The following is a 27889-nucleotide window of genomic DNA, read 5'->3' as shown; positions in this document are numbered from 1 at the left end:
AAAAAATTACCATACCATTGCCGTATCCAATACCTCGTACGAAGCAATGTTGGATGGCCAACGATCTGTTAATGAATAATAGTTGCGGGAAGGCGTGAAATCCTGTAACGACTCATGCCATAGCACTTATTGCTGGACTGATGTAGCGATGAAGAATACAGGTGTCGCTTAACTGTTGGTATGCATGCTACCGTTAGATATTGATGTGGCCATCACGACGTTCAGACAGTAACGAAATTCATCATAAAAGAGAATGGAATGTCATTCGACTTTCTATGGCTCACGTTAGTGCCACCATTGTAGTTGAGAAAATTTACGAATGTAATTTCTTTAGCTAATTATTACTATTATTTTAAGTTACATTATAAAATCTTAGAATCGATATTTGTGGTTAAAAAAAAAAAAAAAAACTATTAATTTAAGCTATTTTGTACAAAATCGTATTTCTAGGTGAACTATATAACGCATATAAAGCTTTTGCATTTTAGAACTTTCATTGTCGCCTTGGTGGTTTTGACACTTTTCGTAATACGTGCAGTTAAGAACAAAAACCTTATTGTTCTAAAGTTACTGCGAGACTTTGTTCTCATCTGAAGCTTCATGAGAATGAACTGTAACCATTGTTCAGTTTTTTAAAACAACATCGTGTTTTGTGCAACGCAGCCAATCAGAAAGAAGGACACTTCCCAAGCGAGCCTCGCGCAAACCCCGCTGTTTTCGTGGGCTTATATACCCCCTATGGTTTATGCCTACAAAAAAGCCCTGTAGTGATTATTATATACCAGGCATTAAACACAAGATTTTTTTTTTTTTTTAAGGAGCAGTACCTTAGTACTCCTGGGCCAAGTTTTGTTAGGAGTGGATTGGACCACTTGTGTCAGTCTTCCATTTTGGCAGAGGTATCTTCCTGGCAATAGTACGTTTCAGAGTACCTCGCACGCGTGCGATAACAAAGCACGAACTATTACAAACACTAAATATTCAGCTACCTGACACTTGTCATAAAATCAGTGATCTCAAATATCTCTACAAACCCACACATATCCAGTTCAGATCTGAAACGTTGCTTTCAGAATTGTATTTCCGAATTCCATTCAGATAAACACACATCTTTTTCATATAGTACGACCTAGACTGTCAATAGCTCAACGCTTTCTGTTCTACAGGCTTCCTAAGTTATAATATATATCACATAGACCCGTAGATTTATTTAATTCTGAAACAGCATATAACTCCGCACTACAACGTCATTTTAAGGGATAAATTCTAGTCAGTTATTGTCAATCTTTCTTGTTATTTCTTGATGTTGTTATTTATTATTATTATTATTATTATTATTATTATTATTATTATTATGTTATCATCTCTTCGTTTTGTAAGATATTCCAGTATAAACTGGAGTTCAGCTGTATCTAGAATTCTATTTGTAAATAAACAAATAAAAGCATACTACTAACGGACACACACACACACACACACACACACACACACACACACAAAAAATCAACTCAAGAATGAAATGTTGGATCTATGTTGGTAAGAAGACAGTGGTTCTGGTGTAAAAGCGGCGCAAGAGTTAGGTAACCAAGTCAAACAAGTTCACTGTCACAAGCCTATCGATGGCTCTGAGCAAATCGAGTAAACCGCGAGAAATGAAGTTCTGGAATGAAATATTCTGGGAAATAAAGAACAACGAAAATATCCTTGTGCTCACTCCCATTCACTCATACTCTCATACAATTCAAAATAGAAAGGGCATAATTGATTATTTTTAATAATAAACACTAGGTCTAAGTAACAGAAATATTACTGTAATATTTTATTTATTACACATGATTAACTAATTTGAATACAATTGGTTAGACTTGAAATGTTTTAATGAATACATAAAAAATCTTGGAACAACAGATGGCAGTAAACAAATTTATTTTGGAATCACTGGTTTACGGAGATAATTGCTTCTCATTTACAAAGCCAGTTAACAAGATCACAAACATAGTTAACATAAAATATATACAAAACTGCAACAGACATAAAAAGATGATTTTACATATAACTGTTATATGGTGGTTTGACATACACTACTTGTAAATAAGATTTACGCACAAATATCTATAATTTCTATTTACAATACAAAACACAACTTAATTACAATATAGCTTTTGATTTCTTATCTGTCATAAAATAGTTCATGTTGCAAAATCTTCGCAGGGCTGTGTTATCTACAAACGTACGTGTACGTTCGTTTATAGGTTTTTTACTTTTGCCATAATAATATGCTTAAGAAAATGACATGATCAACGTTTTATCAGCTCTTTTGAAAACCTAAAAAACAAAACTGCATTTGGGAGATTACTTATTTATAGGGTGTTCCTAGCTCTTGAAACATAGGAATGAGTCTATCCTTACGCCCCCACAGGAGCGTATCGTTGAAGCGTGTTCAGAAATCACATCATAGACCATTCGATGTGTTCTCACGCAGTGAGTGACTAGACTAGGCTAATGTGTACAACAGAGAGGCCAACATATCGAGCACATTTCGAAGAAACTCCCTATGTTTTCAAACTTCTGGGACGCTCTGTAGATTCACAGTGTGTTGTTTTTTTTCTGTCTGTCTGTCTGTTTCAGAATGATACCTTATGAAATATGAAATGAAAAACTCCAAAATAATTTTCGATTTAACTGCTTCACTATATTGACAGCTCTCATTATGTTGGTGTTACAACCACCATGTGAAAATTATATGTTCCACTGCCAGATCACAAAGATGGTTAACATAAAATAAATACAAGATTTTAGCGTACATGAAAACAACAACAACAACAACAACAAAAAAAAAAAAAAAAAAAAAAACGGATTTTACTTAAAACTGTTATATGATTGTTTCGCACACAGTACTTGTAAATAAGATTTATGCATACATATTTATAATTTCCATACCCAGACAGAACAAAATAGTTAATTTAAATATTACAAAATAAACAAAACAAAACACATTTATTACAATACTGCTTTTGATTTCTTTAAAAATATGATAAACGAAACATAGATTTATCATTGTAGTTGTTCAGTTATTTATCTACAGCAGAAGACATTTGTACTGAAATAAGTCAAATATCGCTCTTGTCTAATAGTTTGGAATGCAGTTATCACAATTCAATTTGAAATAAAGGCTTTAATACGTAATTAGTTATATATAAATATATATAACAACTCTACATACAAAAAGTTTATCCTTTACAATCCCAAATCAGAAATCACATTATGTTTTTACTGTATCTCTGTCGCTAAGCACCTCAAATTATAAATTATCACTGACTTTTGTGTATTGTTACACTATTAGTACATGTTTCTTTCTGATACTAACATTGTACACCGTTATGTCTTATATTTCTAACACTCTTGATTTCAGAAGTGACAATTTATACAGTAGACTCCCGAGTATCCGGCCTAGTTTTCTTTTATCGTAATTAAATGAGGAAGGCAAGGCGTTCCATTAGCAACATTGTCAAGGCATTGGAAGCGGGTGTCTGCTACGACCCTCCTACATGTCGTGTGCAAAATACAAGTTGTGACAGAAAAAAAGGAACGTTCTGTTCCTTGTTCATTGTTTCGTCAGGGTGTAACGGACCTCAATACAGTAAGCTTGCTGCTGCTCCTAATTATAACTGTACAGTACTGTATTCGTAAATTGATCTTGGGGTATGCTTAATGTTCATAAAGAAATGAGTTAATAGAACTCCGACCTATCCGGCTTTTTTTTTTTTTTTTTATCCGGCCTGCCCTTACACTACATTAGACCGGATACTCGAGAGTCTACTGTATTTGCTACTTATGTTTAACAACTGACAGTCCTTGCTTTACTTTGCAATAACAAGCTACAAAAGAGAACTCACAAATACTCCCCCACAAAAAAAAAAAAAAAAAAAAAAAAAAAAATGCGGAATATTTACTTTAATTATAACGGGTACATGTAAAGTATTATGGCGTCAGATATGCCGTTATATACATGTAACTCTCCATAACTACAATCAAATATGTATATTAAATTTTACGATGCAAATATAAAATTTAATAATAAAGCAAGATTACAACGCAACGAATCATGATAGAGTAATGCAATCAACGTAAACGAATCTTATATTTACTCATAACAGATTTACCTTACCCCTTCCCTTTTTAAAATTAATCCAATAAGCAAGCCCTCAATGTCAAACTCAGCCACCTCCACCCCAACCCAATATCATTAACCTTTAGACTTAGAATGGTAGAATCATATCAATGCTTTACGAAATAAATATTTACACTCACACACAAAGACTAGCAAAATAACTAAACGATAAATATTAATACATAAACAAACACTACGTAAAGATGATATAACTAAATAAAATGTCATATTAGAAATAAAATGTATTTGACACTCGAACTATTTTTGCCTTAACTCTAAGAATGGGAAGGCATTTTGAGCGAAAATGAATACTGTGTAATAATAATATGGGGAGGTATGTGATGTATTAAAATCTATAACATAATTTTAAATCTTTCATATTAAGACTACAGACGATAATATCCCAATAAACTTTTAATCACATCACGGATCACTTCCGGATGTATTTGTTATCAAAATAGTATTAGCAAGGACGTGAACTTAACACCAAAGAGTTGAGAAAACAAAATAAATCTTACCGACAATGTTTAGGAAGGTTAATGAATTAGGTTCATGATGTTTCGAAAACGCTAAGTGACGCATCTTTGGTCAGTTGCTCCACTGCATGAATTTCGTATAGCACAACAGCAAAATAAACGAGACGTTCACGTCTCTTATCATCATTATTCGGATATTCGAGAATTTTGAGAGTCCCTAGTCAAGACAAACCCAGACCGAATATAGAAAGTGTGTAAAACGGTTCAACACATCACCATCATAGATTTCACTCAACATTACTAAACAAAATTAAGCATGTGGCTACTTTTTATACATTCAGCATCATAACGAAAGTAAACAAAAATGAAATTTAGTTTCCTATTCTTACTTCGGTTACGTAGATATTTAACTAAAAATTATACGTCCAATAGATAATCTTAGTACTCTGCGATTTCAACGAGCTGTATGCATCACATCATTGTTTTCCTATTTATATTACGTACTACACTTACTTTCACATAATAGGTGAATTATATCAATTCAACCAATTAATACAGTCAGAATCAAGCATTTTACATAGAAATTAGTTTCTGAAGACAAGCCTATGTCAAAGTGGACAACTCATACTGATGCTTAAGGACAACCTCATAACTTCAGAAGCAAATCATATCTTTTGGATTAATATATAATTTCAATTCAATTAGTGCTTTAAGGAAAGCTCATTGCCTTTTGAACACATACATCAGGAGATTCAGAGAAGAAAATGAGAGAATAAATCATAATTAAAAAGACAAAGTTTGCATAGCACAAGGAGAACTTTGTAGTCTCGGAAGAAAATCATAACTCTTGGAACAACATATAGATCAGAAAGGAAATTAAAGATTTAAGAAAACATAGAGAATTAATCAAACCTGAAAAGATAAACTTTTAATCAGAACATGGATTCACTTCTGGATATGATTCGCTTTCAAAATTAAGGAAAGTCCGGTAAATTGGGTATAACCTACAGCTTAAAGATTACCTCATAACCTGAAGAGCAAATAGTATCCTTTGAAGCAATACATACATTAGAATCTCATTTAGTGCTTAAAAGAAAACTCAACTATTAAAATAAAATTTAAAGAAAAAGTCTGAAAATAAATTAGAGTTTTAAGGAGAACCCCATAACTTCAGGAGCAGATCATAACTTAGAAATAATTAGAGTTTTAAGAAATGCTCATAACTTTTGAAGCAACACATACATCATGTACTAATAAAGATTTCCATAAATATCATGGAACAACCTATACCTCAGCAGATAAATTTTAGCTTAAGAAAATTACAACAAACTGAGCAGAGTCTGTAGCTTAAACAGTAAAGATCATAACTTTTGAACCAACGCACATTCGAATATAAATTAGAGTTTCCACAAAAGTTACATAAGAAACGGTGCAATAACATAAGAAAAGTAAGAATAATTTGGGTACAACCTGTAGCTTGAGATGATATTCACAGTTTTAGGAGTAAATCGTAACTTTCGGAACAATAAATAACTCATAAGCTGAATCAGTGCTTTATGAAAAAGTTCACAACAAATACACCAGAGGGTAAATTACAACTTCTAGGCAAAATATGGAATAAATTTTACTTCAGGAGATCAATTTTATCTTGAGGATATTCCAGGAAATTAGGTACAAGCTGAAGTTTAAGGAGAAAATCATAACTTCTGGAACAACACCTACAGCACAAGGTATATTATGAACTTTACGAAAAGTAAGATTATGATCCGTTTCTCATAATTTTACCTAATTCCTTTCCTAAACGTTCCTTGTTCACTAAACAGAAACAACTATGTAATTTGTTTTTTAAAAAATTCTAATGTACACTACACAATAAATATTACATAACCAAAACGCTTAGTTCAAACTGAAAGATTCATAATGTCGCATGTGACTGTTCTTCCAGAATTAATTGTACCTAGGCACGTTCTGTAAAAAGATTTTAAAGTAAAAGCTGTAACACAAGGAAAATTTTGAGATTATAAAGTTTTGTACTGAATTAGGTATCAAATATGTACGCTTTCATTCCATTCATAAGTGTATATTCATTTTGAAAATAATCGTACATTACTGACAATTCTTTTCATATTTACACAATGAATTAGCGACTTCTTTCAGAGCCATATAGAAACCAGCTAATTTACAATGCTGTTGAGTTCGCTGTACAACTGAACTATCTATCAGTGGTTGTGGTGGTAATTCTTTACTCTAGTTATCTAAAAGGAAATCTGTTAGCATAAGATTCATAGTCCACAGTAAAGCTTTTTCATTAGCCACGATTTAATGGTCAATTTCAGTCTAAATTTTATAGAAGACATAGAAATGCATATACTGCATGCTGCTGTCATCAGCATTACTGGTACCAGGTTGAAGACTAATATCTCTGAAAGATATTTCCACTACTACCGAACGCACTTTCTCTTTATCTATCTCTTCTCCGTGAGATAATTTTTATTAGGTCCCTATGAGAAATAAAAACACTATACTACTGAAGTTTCGTATTAAATATCTATGCAATACACCAAACACTTCTCCCTTCATTCCGATCTGGGTTCGAATACATTTCGGAAAAGAAAAGTGTCAGACAATGTGCATCCAGACTAGCTACAATTCTGTCATGATTACGTGTGATGTATAAAAGAAGAATGAATAATTTCTCCGCAGTGTTTCTCGCACATTACCTGAAATTGAAGTCAAGTCAGATTCTAAAATTTATGTTGGTAACTAATGTGCTTAATCGACAATTATGTAAAATATTACGAAATTTGTGCGTTTCATACCCCCTATATAAGCTTCTGAAACCCATTTTTATCTTATGAATTTGGTTAATAATTTTAGATGTACAAGTTCATAAATTTACTGATAAATGGAGGCCAAAAATATTTCACTTTCGACAAAACATTTGATTTCCTAGAACATTTTTTTTTTATTATTTTTCTGTTAACATTAACCACAGATAACATAAAATGTATAAAATTCAACGTACCTTTCCACTGGTTGTAGCAAAAGTTCTGTTTCGATTAACTGAACTAACACAACATTTGCAGTATTATTTTTCTATTTCTGACTGACTTCAATTCAGATTACTATGAAATCGTGATACAAATGTATGTCACAATGGCAAGAGAAAGCTTTGCAGACAAGTGCAACACAACAGTTAACATCGAATGTGAAGGGAAAAAATGATAATTGAGTATTATTTTACGGAGTCTGGCTGTAATCACAATCAAAACGTTGCATTATATAGTGATGTATGAAAATAAGAAAACACATTATAACAATGTGAAAATACATAAAAATTTTCATCGTTCTCACGAAAATTTGAATTTATTTCTTATTTTATTATTATTATTATTATTATGTTATGGCAAGATCTTGAATCGTCAAAGACAGTGTACGTCGGATTTTGGTATTTCAAGCAACTTACAACAAGTACTATTTCTTGCCAATATTTACAGTGGTCTTCCCACAATGGAAGAACATGTTTAAAAAGGAATTTCAATAAGCACCATTAGTAAAATTTAATTAAAAAAAAGAGAGAAAAACTGCCACCAATAAAATATCACATAGCATAACAACTTACCATTAAGAATAAAATAATAATCGTATATTCATACTTCAACGAACACAATATATATATACTAAATGGTCATGGAAGTTATGGAAGCTTCTATTACGCTTATAATATAAAATAAAGAACATTTTAATATGTCTCTTTCACTTCCACAAAGAAATATTAATCTGACATACACTCCTGTTAAATAAAATGATTAAGTACGTCTAATTAATAAAAAACGTAGAACCAATTTTTTACTTATGCAACTGCTACTTCTTGAAATAACACGGAAGACTACAACGAATTGCACATTTTTCTCTACAGCCATACCTGAGTCTGTAGTGACAACTAATACTACAGGTACAAAGAAAAGGAAAAAAAAAATCAAACAACAAAATCACATCTTGTGGCAACCAGAAGACATACACTAATACCAACAATTATCACATTAAAAATTCAACTGAATTTGGTACATGCAGTTACAATAGATTAGGTACAATACAAGTATTTAACCTTCGACGCTCATTCATTCATTTACGTTGACAGGTAAATAGAAAATTTTCCTTACCATCTACATATAAATACTTTTACTGCAAGTTTTCCTTAAGGCACATCATACTGTCGCCACTGAACTTTTTTTTTTCTGAGATTTACACTTTTATTGTCTGTCCACTTTGACTTTCCGGTGGTTTATGGCCGTATATAAAAATGGAACAAATAACTAATAATGCACCTAAAGCAAACTGAAATGATATCTGGAAATTAAACAAGAAAACTGAGACAACGCACGAAATAACAATAGCTAATGATGTAGCAAAACCTTTTACAATATTGTCTGCATATTTCACTACTACAGCAACAATAAGTCCACCTGCTGCCTGTAAAATTATCACATAAATAACAAAATAATCATATCCAAAGAAGAACCCTTTGTTTTTGATTGCTTCATGATCAGATACAAAGCAGGTAATTAACCCAAATGGTAAAGATAAGAAACTTAACTGGACATTTTGCATCCAAACCAAGATGTCTGAACCTTTCAAGATCATCTCAAAATATATTCCTGCAAATCCGGAAAGAACACACGCAGTCAGAGCGGCAGCAAAACCTAGAAAACGTTTCTGCTGAATTCCACTGGTTGTAACAGAAGGTTCTGTTTGGGCCAACTGAACTAACACAACACTAATTAGTAACACAACAAGGGCAACCCATTGGAGATTTCGTAAACTGCGTCGCAAATTCACAACGGTAAACATTGCTGTCGTTAGGATCTTTAGCTGATATGACACCTGAAAAACAAAGAAATAAATAAGAAAAGCATATGCAATTAATGAATCTACATCACAATAATGCAATATATATATATATATATATATATATATATATATATATATATATAGGGTATTAATGAACTATATCCACAAACTTTAAGAGGTGAATCCTCACATCAAAATAAAATAAAAAGTTCATATAGACCTATGGAAAAAAGTGCATAGTTTCAGAGCTAGGATTGTCCAAAATCGCGAAAAAGTCAAATTTCAATAGGCCCATATTTCGAATTCCAGAAACTGTGGGTAGTGGTCCTTATTAGCGTAAAGGAAGTTACGCATACGGAATCCAAAAATGTATATTTCATTAATTTTCAGTGGGTGTATAGAGTATTTCATACAGGGTGAAATTCCCAGACATGCTGTCAACCGAATTTTGAGATATGCTCTGAATTTATGATTGATCCAAAGTAGACAAACGATAAGTCTTCATAGCAGTGAACACATAATCCTTTGGCGTGATGTCGGAAGTGTTAAGGATCGTCAGCAGCACGATCTCTCGTACTCAGGAAAACGCATGCTGCAATGTTTTCGTTCATGCTTATAAGTGAAGAAAACGTGAAATATATTGTGACGAAATACATCGCATCACACATTATTCCGAACGCAAAAAACATGGAGGTGCCGGTTCCTAATACTTACGACTTCCCTCCGAAGCATTGCTCACTGTTGTCAAGGTTTACCTTCTGCCTACTTTGAACCCTCCTTGAAATCAGGGTATATCTGAAAACTGTATTGAGAGCATATCTGAGAAATACCTTGTATACCTATTGAAAATTGACGAAATATCCACTTTTGGGTTGTGTATGTGTGGCTTCCTTTACGCAGATAAGGACTACCATTCACAGTCTCTCGAATTCGAAATAGGGCCTCCTGAAAATTGACTTTTTCGCGATTTTGGACAGCCCTAGCTCCGAAACTATGCACTTTTCGCCATAGGTCTATATGAACTTTTTATTTTATTTTGATGTGGGAAATCACCTCTCACAGTTTGTCGGTATAGTTCATTAACACCCTGTATATATTATTATTATTATTATTATTATTATTATTATTATTATTATTATGATTATTATTAGCAATATGTTTTGATGTTTAAAGACTTACTTAGTCTATTGCATAAACAATAAGAAAATTTATTGCTACGAAATGAAAGCTCATCAATAAGTCCCAGTCTGTATCAAGCTAATCCAATCACAATTTTACAGGGTGTCCATAATTATGTATGTGATGTTTGACTAACTGTAATATTTGTAATCCTGGTCTAAATACTTTCTTTCAGTTTAACATACTACGATTATGCCCTTTAGGCTAAAGGAGACGGATCGTTAAGGAAAGTGACTGATGATGGAAGAATTTGTGAAATGAGAATGTGGAAGGAAACGGGAGTACCCTGAAAACACCTACGGACACAACGTCCACCACAAACTTACGTGGCTACTGATCGAACCATGTACCCCACGCACAAGAGGTAAGCGCTCTACTATTGAACCATTTCACCCTCTGAAGAATAGTATAGAGCAGGGGTTCTTAACCTTTTCCACAGGAGTATCAGCAAACTATATTTATTATTGATACCACCATCAGCCGTATGTACCACCAAAAGCGGATCACGTACCAGCAGTGGTACACGTACCACAGGTTGAGAAATCCTGGTTTAGAGCTTCATATTGAAATAAGTACGAATTACCGCAGCATTTTTTTTTTCAACTACAGTGAGATCAAAATCAACCCTTGAATAACAGTAATTCCTGCATATTACGATTTCCACAAAAGAAACAACATTTTTATCGTGAAAATGAATGACAAAACACTTAATCATTAATGGAGACATATTGGTAAAAACGATTTGGAAGGTTAAGTTCGTAACTGAAAAAATGCCCTCTCTCTTTTTTTTTTCTTTCTTATTCCGACGGTATAAAGTAGCTTCATTTAAACTACGAGCACTGCAAACTCAGATACGACATGTGCAGACGTGAGTCACAGAACGTGGTAGAATGCAAAACCATGGGAACACCAGCAGTGTGCAAGTAACAACGCGAGAATGGATGTGAATTATTGCAGTTGAGTGATGGATTGGGTCAGTACCCTACAGAATGATTTAGAGGAATATCTCCCGTGGAAAACAATGGGCAGAATGTAAGCAGACAGACAGAAGGGGAACTAGTTGAGGCAATTGTTGTATCTGACAATGTTACTTCCCGACTGTAGACATTCTTTCAATATGTAGAAGCTGTGAGACGGAACCCAGAACAAAGCCATCAACCTGCAACGATAGCCACGGAAGACTTATTTTAGTGTTAGCAGCTCGTCACAGCAGAGATAAATGTCTGACAATGACGGACATGCAACGTAAGCTTTCTCATGACAAGACACAGGATGAGGGACGGTAATCTTAGCCCTCGAAAAACTGTTAGCGTGTGCTTATTTAATCTCACATCATTGTCATTTTAGTAGACATTGGGTTAAGAAATAGCGATACAAGATATAAGAAGTGGCGTTCGTTTCTTTCTTGGATAAGTCAAACTTCAATCTTCACTCATACAATGTACACGTGCTGATACAGAGGGAACATGGTTCTTATCCAATATGAGACGGTGAAAATTATGGCGTGGGCACGAATTACTGATAATCGACGCCATTCAATCCAACACATGTCCCCCTCCTTAATACCACAACCTTATTAGCCCAACCATAAACTGAAAATGATAACAAACCTTTTTGCCTTTCATGTCATGGTGTATTAATAGTCCAGTGCTATAAGGAACTCATAACATGGCTATGGCTCAATTAGTTGGCGATTCGTTCATTTTATTGACGACAATGCTTACTGTATAATTACTGAACGTCTAGTGACAACATTTGCATGAGCTAAAACGATAGAGCTAATTTTGAGAAAATGATAATTTTAAATTATTTTCTTTAATCCCCCCCCCCTTTTTTTTTTTTTTTTTTTTTTGTAAGAAACAGATACTGTTGGTGAAGCTCAATATTTCTTGCGTGAGTGTTGTGTCCATTCTAGTCCCTTCACTTCGCGACCACTAAACCAATAGAACAAGAGTAGAGTAGACAATTTCTTTCCTCTGTTCTTGTAAGATTATTTGAAAACTGGGTGTTGGGGGAGCTAAAATTAAGGAACAGATATAGGATTATGATTAGGGGACACCACGTTTAAATTACTCAGATATTCACTTGCACACGCCAATTTGTATAATTCCGATAAAAGATATTCTATATAATTTCTTCTATCTAAGTTGAAAGGCAGTTTCTTCGAAGAGCCTACTTCAATACTAGGATAATTGGAGGGTTCAGTGCTACAGATACATAGGAAGTATCTATGTGTATACTACAATGTAGGAAATAAAGACTGTATGCAGTGTTTGAAGTGGAAAAAAAGCAGAGGCGGTATGTTTTATTACGATTAAAACTCGACATACCAGCTTTCTACATGTTGAAATACAATGAGGGTATGGTGTCTAAAAGATTGCATTTCTATTTACATAATGACTGAAAACCACTGGAGAGCTTCTCTTTAGTTACGGTGGGGGGGGGGGACATGGAGAGACTTTGATCCCTCGCCAACAACTTTCTGAAAAATAAACATATCCCTTATATTGTATTATAGAGAATTATACATGAAAATGCTCAAAAACCGAGTTTTTATATTAATTTCCTGGGGTAAATCTCCCGGACTCCCCACTCGACTGACAGGCATTCCAAATCCCCGAAAGAATAGCCCTCATAGTAGACAACCCTTAAATCCTCTCATGTTCAAAACAACAATTATACATACATGCACAAGGAAGAAACAATTCAATATGGCACATCAAAATATAAACTATCTGAACTTCTTTGAACTTCATTTTAAAAACAAAAGGTAGGAAAAAGATGTCGGTGTTGTCAACTTAGAAATTATTTCTACATAAGAAATACATTCTTTTTACGTGCAAAGCTATTCGTCAATTACTGTGTATAAAAATGGATTTATAAAAGGTATTTAACATCTACTCTCCAGTGACGGTATGTCTTGATCACTGAAAAATCAGAGGCGGTATGGCATACCACCGCGTACCGTCTCACTTCGACCACTGACTGCACGCGCAAAGAAGAAACATATTTTCCTTTACGACAGATCCTTCCACCATTAAACTACTGTTTCCCTATACAGAAACTAAGGAACTTATGTGACATCTTGCAATTTCGTGGTTCCAGTCTAAAAACCTTAGGACTCTGCCGTATAGTAAACTAGCTGCAATGTTCGTTATTTGCAGGGGCAGAGTAGGTTTATAGGAAATACAGGGTGAGTCAAAATTATGTGAACAATCTGAAGTTTATTTTGTTTTCTATTACAGGCTGACAGACTCACATTGGAGCACAGAAGAGTGGTGGAAACTTTAATGGAAGTTGTACAATCGGTAACAGAAGTACGTCGAAGGTTTGCAGAACGATTTCGAGATCTAAGTCCACCAATTGTTTAAAATGAAATGAAATAAAATATTTCAGTTTTACGTCCAACGGTTATGCCGGTTAGGCTAAAGGAGACGGTGATGATGAGGAATGAATGAAATGGTGGAATGAAGAAAGTGGGAAAAAACGGGAAAACCCCGAGAAAACACACGAGCACGGTATTTGTCCACCACAAAGTCCATACGTCGCGAGCTGGGATCGAACCACGGACCCCAAGCAACGGAGGTGAACGCTCTACCACTAAGTCACCGCGCCCCCAACTTGTTTAGCAATTTATCTCATTTACCAGAAGTTTGTACCAACTGGATCAGTAGTAGACAATTATCGCGGAAATGCGGGACAACCTAGAACTGGCAGAAGTGAATGAAACATTGTTACAATGCAGGAGGTTACACTATGGAGTGCAATGAAATCGACGAGATGTTGCATTCTGGAAACAGGGATTCCACAGAGAACAGTGAACCGAATTCAAGCTTTTACTGCTCGTTAGAAACAGGTATGAATAGAGTGCTGTGAGATTCTAGGTGAAACGTCACGGACGCAGCCGGGCATTGTTAGTCAAATGGTTTTCAGTGATGAAGCTACCTTTCATACCAGTGGTCATGCTAATAGTCATAACAGAATTTTCTGAGTTACTGAAAATCCACGTATCGTTCGTGAGCATGAACGTGCATCGCCGAAGGTAAATATGTGGTGTGCCGTGACCGCTACTGGTGTAATTGGCCCATTTTTCTTTACAACCCCAACGGTAACTGCTGGTGACTACTTGCAAATGCTGCAAGAGTTTGCCACTGTTAACATGCCCCTGCAAATTAGACGAGAAGGTTATTTTCAGCATGATGGTGCATAGCCTCATTTTGCTCGTCCTGTTCGCGCTTTCTTGATCAAACGTTTCCAAATCGTTGGGTTGGCTGCGGTAGACCGTTGGTATGGTCTCCCCAATCTCCGGATCTCTCACCCTGTGACTTCTGGTTATGGGGTATGATAAAGGAGCGCGTGTATAGTACAAAAGTGAGAGACACCGAAGAACTAATGGACAGAATAAAAGGTATGACATCCAACATTGCCCTGAAATGTGTGTTAGGGCACTAAATTGTACTGTTGAACGTTGGTTTATGTGCATTAGTCGTGCTGGTGGGAAGGTTGAGACTCTGTATAACGAAAACTCTGACTTAAATGCTTTCTCTCAAATAGTGTTCACATAATTTTGACTCATCCTGTACTTGAGGCCTCTTCCTACTAGCTTGAGGTGATACTATGTTCCAAAATAATTTCAAACTTTTCAGCCATTTTCCTATGATGTGATCACAAACAATAGGCAACGTACCTTTCGATGTGGCGAAAAAAGTATTGAAATTTTCTTCCTTCTCCCCCCCTTACTTAAAATCGGAACTTTCGCAAACGCTTGAACAAACGTCCGCTTGTTGCAATGAATGTGCATACCAAATTTCATTTTCCTAACTTCAAAAGGCTCATAAGATGCTTTACTTCTCGCATAAATTTTCAACTCTGCTTCTCCCTTATGATAAGTTTTAATCAAAGTGACATGATGCAAATTCAGTTCGAGATAGGTAATAACAATATTCCAAAATTCCTTTCAATCAGTTCAGACGTTTACCCGTGATTCTATTCCACACAAAATCACTTTTGCTTTTTGGATCAAGAGATCCAATATATTTTAGGCAAAAATTTTCTTGTAAGCCTTATATCTGCTGAGCTACATATAATGTTTCCAAACACAAACTATCATTTAACTCAGTATGATATGCTTATTCCGTACAAAAAAAAAAAAAAAAAAAAAAACTCGATTTAGGGGCCGTTCAAAAATTTTGTGGCCCCTGATCCAAAAACTAATTATTGGCCAAGATCGCAATCTTTTGATGCAGTTTTTTCTCATTCCTAAAATTCTTGGGCTAGATGGCAATATTTTTTGATCCAGTCTTTTGGATCATTCCTAAAATTCTTGTTTTATATTACATTTGAACCTTTTCTGATTAGTTTTAAACCAAATAATGTGTTTTATTGGATCTGAGGATATCGTGTAAATCAAAACAGAGTAGTTTATAGGTTTAAAAAGCACTAACGTTTTTAATGAACATAAACTAGATCATACCCTTAGTGTTTCTTGTCACCTTCTGTTGTTTCTTCCTCTGTGTCATAGTCATCTGAGTCCTGAAAGAAAATTAAGAGTTACAAACTTTCTATTCGTCTTGGTACTCATACATTCACATATAAACTTTTCAATAGTTCTACACTTTTTATACCAATTTTGAAACTAATATATCATTACCTACTTATATTATTAGAGATAATGTAGTAACTGTCTGATGAAGGCAATGCCACATGACCGAACTTTAACAAGATTAATAATAATAAGTGTTTGATTTTATCAGACTTATTTTTAATTAAAGAATCATAATAGATTAACTTTGTACAAGGTTGAATAGAGTGGAGAATGCTTGTTTCTTCGATGATGTACTTTGGGTTACCTAAAAGTATAGAGAAAATGCAACATCAAAGAGTATTGTCAAATTTTACAAGATATATAGCATTTGTTATCAGTTGACTAAGTTATTTTCCCTCGATGTAAATATTATTTTGATATTTGTCTAAATCCTTGATGAATGGTAGTTGTACATTTTATTACCTGAGTTAAAATGCAAAAATAATTATAATGCTTATAAGAATCTGAAGGCGTAGCGAGACATTCTTTAACGACCTAACATGACTTTAGATTGATTGATTGATTTTTTGAGTTTAACATCCCGTTCGGCAGTGAGATTATATGAGACGGACCTACTGATTGACGTGGAATCCGAACCACATGAGCTCCCGCCGGGAAACGAACCGGGTCTTCCACGCCAAAGGCTTATATGCTAACCGCTTAGCCACGAAGGAGCTCAACATGACTTTAGATGTCCAAGTTTGAAATTATTTCAAGTATTCCAGTTCCATTTAAGAAATGCACAAAGAACTAGACAGTGGCTATTCTGTTTTCATTTCACATCATTGTAAGGTCATTTGAAAATATAGAGAATTATAAATTTAGTATAAGATGTTTGATTGATTGGTGTCTATTTACGTTATATTTCAACACGAAGGTTATACAAGACGAACCCTACAATTTAAAGAGAGATCTGAACCAGTGCAGTGTCTTCGATGCTCTTCCAGCAGGAATCGAACACGAGACCTCTTGGATCAAACGCACATGTGCTAGCCACTAGATGACTGAAGATGACTCTGTGGTATTTTAATTAAGAGCCTGAAATACTAAAAATAATACAAAATTTACAATTTTTCTTTTGCTTGTTTCTCATAAGTGAACGGAGATAATGTAATGTAACTTACCACAATCATACATAATGTTATTATTAGAGACCGGATGTTTAGGCACTAAAAACCTGGAAAATAGGCAGGCAAATAGGCACTAAAATTTTAAAAAATAGGCAGCAAAATAGGCACTAAAATGTAACTCGAAATAATGAAGATAAATACTCAATATAATTAAAAAATAGATTCAAGTCATAGATAATGTTCAAAGAATATAGAAACATACTTCTTTGTTAATATCTTCTTTTATTGTATATATAAAAATGAAACTTGTTATGCATTCCATATATACTGGGAGAACCTGAAAGATATGCACATACGTCAAGAGGTGATTCATGACAACAAAACAAGACAAAAAGTCCTTTTGCATATTGTCGAATTCCACGTCGTGTAGGAGTGACAAGGGAGCGAACTTGGAATCCAAAATCAAACCCTGGCAATTGGAACGAGACATAAAGGTGTGCACATACTTCGGGAGGTGATTCGTGACATCCAAGAGGACTTTTTGTCTTCTTTTGATGTCACGAATCACCTCTCGAAGTATGCGCACATCTTTCGGTTTCGTTCCAATTGTCAGGATTCGATTTTCGATTCCACGTTGGCACTCTGTCACTTGTACATGACACGGAATTAGACAAAATATACGAGGACTGTTTTTGTCTTGTTTTGATATCACTAATCACTTCCCGAAGTATGTGCACATCTTTGAAGTTCACTCTGTATATATATTGCAACGTACCACGTGCTTGTGTTTACAAACACCTAATATACACATATATGTGTGTATTATTTACGTTATATAACTTACATTTTTCCCAATGAAGGCTTAATTTGAAGAAAATGCATAGAATAGGCAACATTAGGCACTAAAGCAATTATTTAGGCAGTAAAGGTCGAAATAGACAAAATAGGCAAAATAAAATTGGCTTAAATCGAAACTATAACCCCCCATATAAACTTTAAAATGATATTTTTAATCATATCTTTAATATTAAAGAATAGGCATTTTGCCTAACATCCGGTCTCTAGTTATTATACAACAGAAAATATGAACCTGAAGAATTTTCAGTACTGCCATCCATAGAAATTACAGTGTTGCCAGAATAACATTTAACCCAAAATCTAAGTTAAGGCAGCAACTAGAGGAACGAACTCAACTGCATTTGATTAAATATCATGTTGTTTTGGTTTCCTGCGAACCACTTTTTAAATAACATAATTATTTAATTTTAATAACTGCATGTTAAAACTATTTTGTTTATTGCAAACTAGATATAACTATTATTTGAAAAGTAGTTCACAGGAAACCAAAACAACATGATACGTAATCAAATACAGTTGAGTTCGTTCCTCTAGTTTGATGAAGGCAATGAAATATTACCGAAATACAACACAAATTAGCAGTAGTAAGTAATTGCTTTGGTTAGATTTTATTTGTATTTATGTAAAACCTCCTTAATCAACAAAAACAATCAGACTGGTCATCTCAACAAAGAAAAAAATATTACTTTTATATTTTCCATTGAACGAGCTTAGCTTTTAACAGACTTCAATCTAATTCAAACTACTCTTTGAGCAATTGTAAAAATTATTTTTTAACGTGTAACAGTTTCGCCAATTATCCACTTGGCTTCAGACACTAGCTACTTGGCTTTGTCAGATATCAGACAGAGTGTCTGATGAAGCCAAGTGGATAATTGGCGAAACTGTTACACCTTAATAATAATTTTATATTTTCCATTGAACAAGCTTAGCTTTTAACAGACTTCAATCTGATTCAAACTACTCGTTGAGCAAAACAATACGTTTATTGTAAAAATTATTATTAACGTGTAACAGTTTCGCCAATTATCCACTTGGCTTCATTAGACACTCTGTCTGTTATCTGACAAAGCCAAGTAGCTAGTGTCTGAAGCCAAGTGGATAATTGGCGAAACTGTTACACGTTAATAATAATTTTTACAATAAACGTATTGTTTTGCTCAGCGAGTAGTTTGAATCAGATTGAAGTCTGCTACAGCAAAGCTTGTACAATGGAAAATATTACAGTTGGTGTAGCTTCGATGCTGAAGAGGAGCATAAATAAATGGAAGAACAGGAGGAGATATCTAAGAGACAGCAAGTGTGGTTCCTGAGGAAGTGTTTAATGGAAAAGGTTTAAGAGTGGACAAAAAAGGAGTGAAGTGTGAATCGAGCAGATGTAAAAGACTTGACAAGATGGATAAAGAACCGATTTGGAATGAAATTATGGTTAGAGAACGTTTTTTAAGTTGGAGTGAGGAGAAAACGAACAAATTAAGAAATTGCATTAGTGATAGTTTGCTGGTGTTTGTTACGGACACAGTTACGGAAAGACTTAGGGTGTGGGAAGAGGATTTTAGTATGAAAGTGCACAAGAGATTGGAGGTGAAAGGATTGAGGTTAGAGCGGAAGAAAGAAAGTATGAAAGATATAGTCAAAAAAGTAGGAATAATAGGTGATGTGACGATGTTGGAAGACGAGGAGAAGCACACTCTTCAGTTTAGGTTACAAGTTTAAAGTAAGGAAAACAAAGTTGAATGCAGAGCAAGTCAATCACTCTGTAGAACAAGTTATAGCCCAAATACAGGACAAGAAGGTAAGGGAGAAAATAAGAAGAAGGGTCAAGGTGATAGTGAAGAGAAACATAATGAAGGAAGGGGGAACCTTTCAAAGAAAGAGTACAGGGTGTTACAGAACATGAGGAAGAGGAAAGACATATGTATGCAACAAGCAAACAAAGATAGTGCAATTATCGTTATGGAGAAACAAATGGTGCAAAGAGAGATTAAGTGAGCTATGTAATGAAACTGATGAGGTAATAGGTGAGAAGATTATCTGTGAAGATATTAAAGAAAAAGTGGTGGTGTCGTTCACAAAAGAAGGGTATAAAAAAGGTCCAAATGAAGAAAGAAAGATAGTGTCTGATGAAGCCAAAGTGCGTAGTTGAAGAAACCGTTACACGTTAATAATTTTTACAATAAAGGCATTGTTTTGTTCAGCGAGTAGCTTAAATCATATTTACTTTTCTATGTTTGTTCTGGCTAATAAACATTAAATACACCAAATAAAAATAGTAGTATGTACGCTATTTAATACCTCAATAGTTATTTCTTCTATGGGTGTTTCAGCTCTTGTATTCTCCACTTCCAATTCGTTTATTACGGATGGCTCTGTACATATCTGTTCTGCATCTATCAACAAAAGTATAAAATACTTAACGAAGGCAATCCAATATTTTACATCATATCCTATTTTACAGCATAATTTGATAGTAAGGATCATCACGTTCACCCCAAGTTGACAACAAATAGCGTCAAAAAGTGCTTTAACCCCTTACCATCTCCCAAAACTGACCTATAAATCTGTGACTCTCATTCTAAGACAATCGCTATTTTTTTCTTCTTCTTGTTCTTAATTACTGGTTACAATCGGAAGTAAGGTGACAACCAACACGTTAGGTGGAAATACTGCTAAGGAACACTGAAGATACAATTGAATTGGTGAGTAGAAAAAACAGTACAAGTCCAATTTCGCACTTCATGAATATTTCAATTAGAAAAATATGTCATGCTGTTCCACACATGAAAATCATTTTTACATTATCTAATTACTTTTGAAAAAACTGTTATATCAATCCATACAAACGTTCTAGATATTCAACAATTATTTTTGACGTTAAGTATAATGACTTATTTTGGACTTGTGCTGTTCTTGCACTCACAAATTTAATTACAAACAAATTAACTATAACCTATCAAACAGCAGGAGAATACATTGGAATTACTTTAAGGAAAAATATTACAACACCCTAAAAAAAAGTATGGCAAAATTTGCTCACAGTTATTAACGAGTCACTAAAAATCTACACATTGATATTTTCCAGATGTAACTGTTAGCATTTTTATATAAAACGAAAATAATAATAGTATGCCTCGGTGGAGAGAGACAAATGTAAATTACGTTATCAAGCATATCAACTGGAAAACAGCACAATATCTAAACAGCGTGAGATGTGCGGTAGGGAAATAACAATGGATTACTTACACAACTTCTGTGCTAAAATCTTAGAAGACAACTTATCATATTTATTTTGGTAATACCTCTCGAGTTTAGGAACCGCGAAAGAAACTTTAAAATAATAATGTAAAGGAAAGCAGTATAAATAATAAAGAAAAGGAAAGTTGCAAAAGACTGGTAAAGAAATTTGATCTCTACATTAACAAGAATATATAAATATTAAATCTAATAAAGTTAAACAAAAACTACAGTAGACTCCCGAGTATCTGGCCTAATGTGGCAGAAGGGTAGGCCAGATAACACAACAGCCGGATAGGCCGGAGTTCTATGAATTCATTTCTTTGCCCCATCAAAGCCAGAAGACAAAGTTTTTATACAAAAAAAACTCACTGTTATAATACAGTACGTATTTTCTCATCTCTTATGTGGCTCTGTGCTGGTAATTTATAAATGTTTATGTACTTGCACTGCATGTTTCAAGAATTTATCAGAGAAAAAGTAAGTTAAATAATACGTACAGTATATGTAAACTGTTCACATTTTAACATAAATTCTGTAATGCCTAACTTAAATGCAGGAAACATAAACAAAACATTAACGTAAATTGTAGGCCTAATTCTTAAGAAAATTGACTGAAACTGATTTTACAATACACAGATATGGAAAGGTAGCCATAAGATAAGAGTCAAAACTTACAGTTTTTAGTTTTTGAAAAACTACTGTACAGTTATAACCAGGAGCAGCGGTAAGCGTACTGTATTGAGATCCGTTACACTTACTGAGAAAACAATGAACGAGGAGCAGAACGCTGCTCTTTTCCTGTCACAACTTGCATTTTGCACACGACACGTAGGAGGATCGTAGCAGACGCCCGCTTCGAATGCCTTGGCAATGTTGCCAATGCAATACCTTGCCTTCCTCATTTAAGTACAGTAAAAGAAAACTAGGACGGATACTCGGAAGTCTAGTGTACGTTACAACTATTTGACAAACAAATAACTGCGTATTAGACAAGCAAATAACAGCTATTACCGTCATCAATAACAATAATCTCCTATAGAACAATTATTTCTGGTTCTTGGTCTTTTTTCTCTTCGGATGCACTGCGGTTTTCACTTTGCTCTGAGTCTTTAAAATGGCAGGATTTATTGTCATTACTGTTTGACATAGATGGTCGGGTTACAGTTTCATGGTCCTGAAAAAGATGAAATTAAGAAACAAAGAGAAAAAGAAAGAAAACGGAATTTTACAACATTTTTACTTGAAATTTATTCGATATTGGTTGTCACAATAAAATTTTAAAATATTAAGAGATTATGAAGAATATGATCTGCGATTAATGTGGACACCATAAACAGACTGGGATTTAAATCTGGTGCAGTTGAAAGAAGCATGAACCATTATGCAAGATTTATCCTTCCAGTATAGCCAGTTCCTCTGCACATTATGTCGCGTCGAAGAGACTAGTTGACAATAGACAAATAAAAATGTTTGATATTTAATACGTATTCCTCTCTTGTGATATTCATTACTGTTATCGAACTGGAAATAGGGTTCACAGAAGAGGAATTTTCGTGACAAGGTAGGGTTTATCCAATAGAAACAATTTCTCAAATAAGACATCATCACTTTCACTAGCCCTTTTCAAGACTGCAAAAGACTGCAAACAAATAACTGGGTATTAGACAAGCAAATAACAGCTATTACCGTCATCAATAACAATGACCTCCTCTACAAAAATTATGTCTGGTTCTTTGCAATCTTTGTTCTCATCGGAAGTACTGCGGCTTTTACTTTGATTTGAGTCTTTGCAATCGAAGGAATTTTTCTCAACACTGTTTGACGTAGATGATTTGGTTACAGTCTCAGGTCTGAAACTCGCTACTGGTTTGAAATTCGGTGTTGTTCGATGCTTGTGAACGCTTCTCGTCGAATTTTCTTGGTGCTGAGAAAGATGAAAGAAAATGGAATTTTACATGTTACTCGAAATTTAACCGGTATTAACTGTAACAATAACAGCTTTAAAGTACATAATTATTTCTGTAGTAAACTTCAGTGCTATATTTATGTTTTTATATCCTTATTCCAAACAGAAGTTATGGAAGATAGAATCTACGATTAACGTGGATACCATAACAAGACCGGGATTTAAATTTGGTGCAGTGGGAGGGTGTATGAACCATGCAAGACTTATCTTTATAGTATAGGCAGTTTCTCTCCACATTATGTTACGTCAAAGAGAGTAATACAATAGGCAAATAAAAAATGTTTGATATTTAATACTTACTCCTCTCTTGTGATAGTCATTACTGTCATTAAAATGGAAATACGGTTCCCAGAAGACGAATTTTCGTGACGAGATACGGCTTTCCTAATAGAAACAATTTCTCAAATAAGACATCATCACTTTCACTAGCCTTTTTCAAGACTGCAAAATTCTTGTCTCATAAAGATTAATAATAATAATGAATTTTGATATATATATATATATATATATATATATATATATATATATATATATATATATATATGTAAACGTTATATGTAGAGAGTTGGATAATGTACACATCCCTATCAGGATATAGCAAGAGAAAGAGGAGTACAAACGAATCGTTCGTTTCTCACGTTTTTTACCCTGAATTACAGCGTTACAAACCATTACAACTGCAGTGGCCTCACGAGGCGTAGTCGCTACCGGTCTCGCCTTTGGTGCGAGCGGTCCCGGGTTCTATTCCCAGTGGAGCCACTCGGTCGAAAAAGTGTAACAGCTTTTAAAGACCAGCCATCTTGAATGAGGTTCTTCCTGGGTTTCCCTCATTCCCACTACCTAACATAATGGTCCCAGGCCGCTTCCTTCCTTCCCTTTCCCCGGATTGTGTGCTCGCCGAGGTCATACGTGTGACGGGTTAAATGCCTTAGATGCCGACAGCCAAGAAATCTAAATCCTAGATCCGTTATAAATGCAAATTACAATTATGCCCAAAGCCCAGAATCACATCTAGAAACCTTCGAAGTCACCACCAAACACTGCCAACGATATGGATGACGGCGAATAGCCATAGCCTTACCATAAGCGAATTTTCTGATTTCACGGCTCACTGCTGTGCGAATGTCTTCGAGTGTTCGGAACTGTTCTACGCAGTGGCTCCTTCAGTTTTGGTATGAGGTAGAAATCGCAAGATGATAAGTCTGGCGTATATGGTGAATGCTCATCGAGAAGATTCTGCACAAACGTTCTGAGTGTAGTGTCATGATCCTGCCATTTAGTGCCTTCCTTGGGATACTACCTCGAACAACTGTAGATGCCTTCCGGGTTTTATGCATGATTGAAAGTGTACTTGTACTGGTTTGTAATAGTTTGCCTTGAGGTAAAACACGAATGAAATGATTTGTTGTACTCATTCTTCTCGTGCTATATCCTGATGGGAATATGTATGTTCATCCAACTTCCTACATGGAACGTTTGTATATGTATTAATCTTCCATTTGCATATTTTAGAATTTCCTGTTTCTTTCCCATTTCTTAGAGGAAAATATTTGACATGACTTTTGCGGTATCCTCGTATATACACGTGTCCAAATGAGCAAACGAATAAAGTAAATAACATTAATTATATAAGTGCCAATAATTATTGATATTGTTTTCAAAATCTTGCAATGCATTACGTCTCTATTGTAAAGTCATAATACTCCCGAAAAGAATAAAGGTTCATACAACTAACCATTTGGACAATTTACTTTTAAATCTATCTAAATATTCAATTCTTAATTCCACGAGACGATTTGATGGGAAATGAGGGGAATAAATATATTGAATGTTGTCAAATGCAATAATAATTCGAATGAGGGGACGTCAAAATATCACTGTCTCTAAAATTATAATTAGCTACTGACAAATTAACCTGGCTGGAAAGTAAACAAGTTTTATTACTTACCTGAAACCATGGGGAAGACAGATGTGAAGGTCCTGGCATTCCTTTCTTAAGGCCTTTTGTTAATTTACGATCACTTAGCTGTAATTAAAATAATATATATACAGAGAGAGAGAGAGAGAGAGAGCAAATAAATAAAAAAGTAAAGACATCTATTTATTAATTACACGGTGATGGCAATAGAGAGGAGATGATGCTTCTCACCACCTGTGGGCATGGAATGACTGGTAGCTAGTCGCAGACAGCATGCCTTTGTCTAGTCAAAGGGAACAACGAGGTTTCTTGTATTGACACTCCAATCAGCAATTGAGCCATTGGAACAACGCGTTGTAGTAGTCTTTCTGTTACTAGAGAGAGACAAATTAAAAAAAAATAATAATAATAAAAGAACGAATGTTGGATTACATTTCATGAATCAAGTTAATGTACATGAATCGAAATATAACTTTGAAACGTATAGAAAAAGTGTAACGGACGAAAATAAATCTGGTCGTCCATCAACATTGTCCACACGACAAGAGATTAAAAATGTATATGACTTGATTACAAGAAAAAGAAAGAAAAAAGCAGCACTTGTGGAGGCAATCATGGTTATCAGCTATGGATCTGCACAAGCTATAGTTAATGATGACTTGAGATACTGTAAAATTTACGCACACCAGGTGCCCTAACAGTTTATATATATATATCTCAACATAATCAGTAGGATAAAGATATGATTTGGCTTTTCCTAAGCTAGGAGGTGTATCCCAGTATCTTGGAACAAATTATAATATCGGCCAGACATATTCCAACATTATGAACCGAAGATCTTAGTGATAAGTAAGGATTGGAAGCACCCGCCCCCAACTGTTATTAAGAATGTACATAACAGTCATCCTTCATACATTTGACACTAATTTGCTTTTAGAATATAAAGCGAGCTACTCCGATAACGTTCCAGACACGAGGTTCTGGAACCTAGAGTTCGTTACAAACTGCACTATTGTCCAACGAAGTTCTACTACTCAATCAATATGAAAGGCCGTATGAAGCAATGACAACGGTAGAAATTATGCAATGATTTGGATTTAAAGTTTTACCGCATCAGGGTGTCTACTAAAATTCCAAAATGAAATTTCATGACTTTTTCGTGACCTTTTCTTTACTAAACCATAAAATTTCGTAACATTCTCAAGTGCGAATTTGGGTGCGAATAGGCCGAATTTTCATGCAATGCGATAGTAGCATGCTTTGCTTACGATTTGGTAGCATCTATAGTCGACCATAGACATTTTTGGTGGTGAATTTTTACGTTTTATAGAACAAAATTTTCCACTCTGTACTTATATTTTGTTCAGATAAAAAAAATCGTGACCCAAAAGCTAAATTTCGTGACTTCTTCATGATTTTCGTGACCGTTTTCTGATTTCGTGACTTCTTCATGATTTTCGTGACCGATAGACACCCTGCGCATCCACCTTTGAGCTCGTATGCTGCACAGTCCTATCTTTGCTTCCTTGACTACGGAGGATGAGATCCAGTAAGCGGTGCACACAAGGTTCCGAGAAGTTTCTTTTCAGAAGAGATGAAGAAACTTTTTAAATGATACCAGAATGGCATTATTGTGGAGTGTACCGTCAGAAAGTGACATGTACACCCACGTTCATTAAATCTTGGGCGTACATTGTAGTTCATTTTTTTTTTCGCGTTTATTACATCTTTTCTTCCGCCTTTGGTTAAAAGTTGGGTGGTAAGTCAGCGGAAATTATAGAAAGCATTCCTAGTATGAAAATATTCCTAAAATATATTTAAAATTAATAAAATTATGAGAAAAAAAATAAAAAAATAAAAAAAATAAAAAATAAAAAAAGTAAAAAATAAGTTCGATTGAGTGAATCCTGACAGTAGTAGTAGCAAAGTGAAATTCAGAGTCCCCATTAAAGGAGATGGGTAAGGGACGGAATGGAAGGGAGCAAAATGTTGAACATGAACATGTTGGTGTAAACCTAGTGTCTAGATTATCTGCTAACCTCATATTAGATTTTGTAATCAAGATTTCGTACGTAAATATAAAAACAAATATAAAAAAAAAAAAAAACTATCCTCTGGAGGCTCGAAGCGACGCCCTACGGCTAGAAAAGCTCAATGTGTAGTACAAGATAGTAAACTCTTTCAAGGAAGTCCCTGTGGATGACTGAATAGAGGGAAAGACTATAAAACCTGTACAGCATTTTGATACCAGAACCAATTTCATTCCCTTTATATATATATATATATATATTCATTTGGCTAGAATAGTAGGATATCTGTAAGATTTTCATATTTATAAGAACTGCAAGAATATAATAAAAAAAGTAACTCCTGTTAAGTTTTTCTTTTAACTTACGTATCTACTCAGAAACAGAATACTATCGGTAATAGTTTTTGTATACTTGCTCATCTCATTCCTTTCTCTTCGTTGCATAGCAAACAGATCCACTTTGAACTCGGGTAAACATAGAAAGAGATAAAGTAAGGCACAGATATGTTGCAGTTTTACCATTATGAATGAAATAGAGAATGTTGCTGTT

At 34.5% G+C, this 27889-nt stretch overlaps 1 protein-coding gene across 1 annotated transcript; it reads right to left on the bottom strand.

The window, feature by feature from the left end:
- Positions 1-1834: 1834 nt before the first annotated feature.
- LOC145687166 (UDP-N-acetylglucosamine transporter-like) lies at positions 1835-25379 on the bottom strand. Its single transcript, XM_081760627.1, has 4 exons — positions 25341-25379; positions 23113-23350; positions 20485-20579; positions 1835-9531 (listed from the first exon to the last, which is right to left on the bottom strand). Exons 1-4 carry the CDS (start codon positions 25377-25379, stop codon positions 8893-8895), a joined length of 1011 nt encoding a protein of 336 aa, XP_081616753.1. The 3' UTR covers positions 1835-8892.
- Positions 25380-27889: the final 2510 nt, after the last annotated feature.

This window comes from Thermobia domestica, chromosome 6, assembly GCF_964235325.1.
Source record: "Thermobia domestica chromosome 6, izTheDome1.hap1.1, whole genome shotgun sequence".
In the NCBI taxonomy this organism is placed as follows: Eukaryota; Metazoa; Arthropoda; class Insecta; order Zygentoma; family Lepismatidae; genus Thermobia; species Thermobia domestica.
This window is presented reverse-complemented; position numbering and strand designations above follow the sequence as displayed.

What these genes read in the sequence shown, in the direction of transcription:
- LOC145687166 (XM_081760627.1), bottom strand. Translation starts at nt 25,379, where the DNA reads ATGCCAGGACCTTCACATCTGTCTTCCCCATGGTTTCAG. An exon ending in GGTCATTGTTATTGATGACG is followed by an intron (nt 20,580 to 23,112) that starts GTAATAGCTGTT and finishes TTTTGTTGATAG; the next exon opens with ATGCAGAACAGATATGTACA. An exon ending in TAGAAGAAATAACTATTGAG is followed by an intron (nt 9,532 to 20,484) that starts GTATTAAATAGC and finishes TTTGTTTTTCAG; the next exon opens with GTGTCATATCAGCTAAAGAT.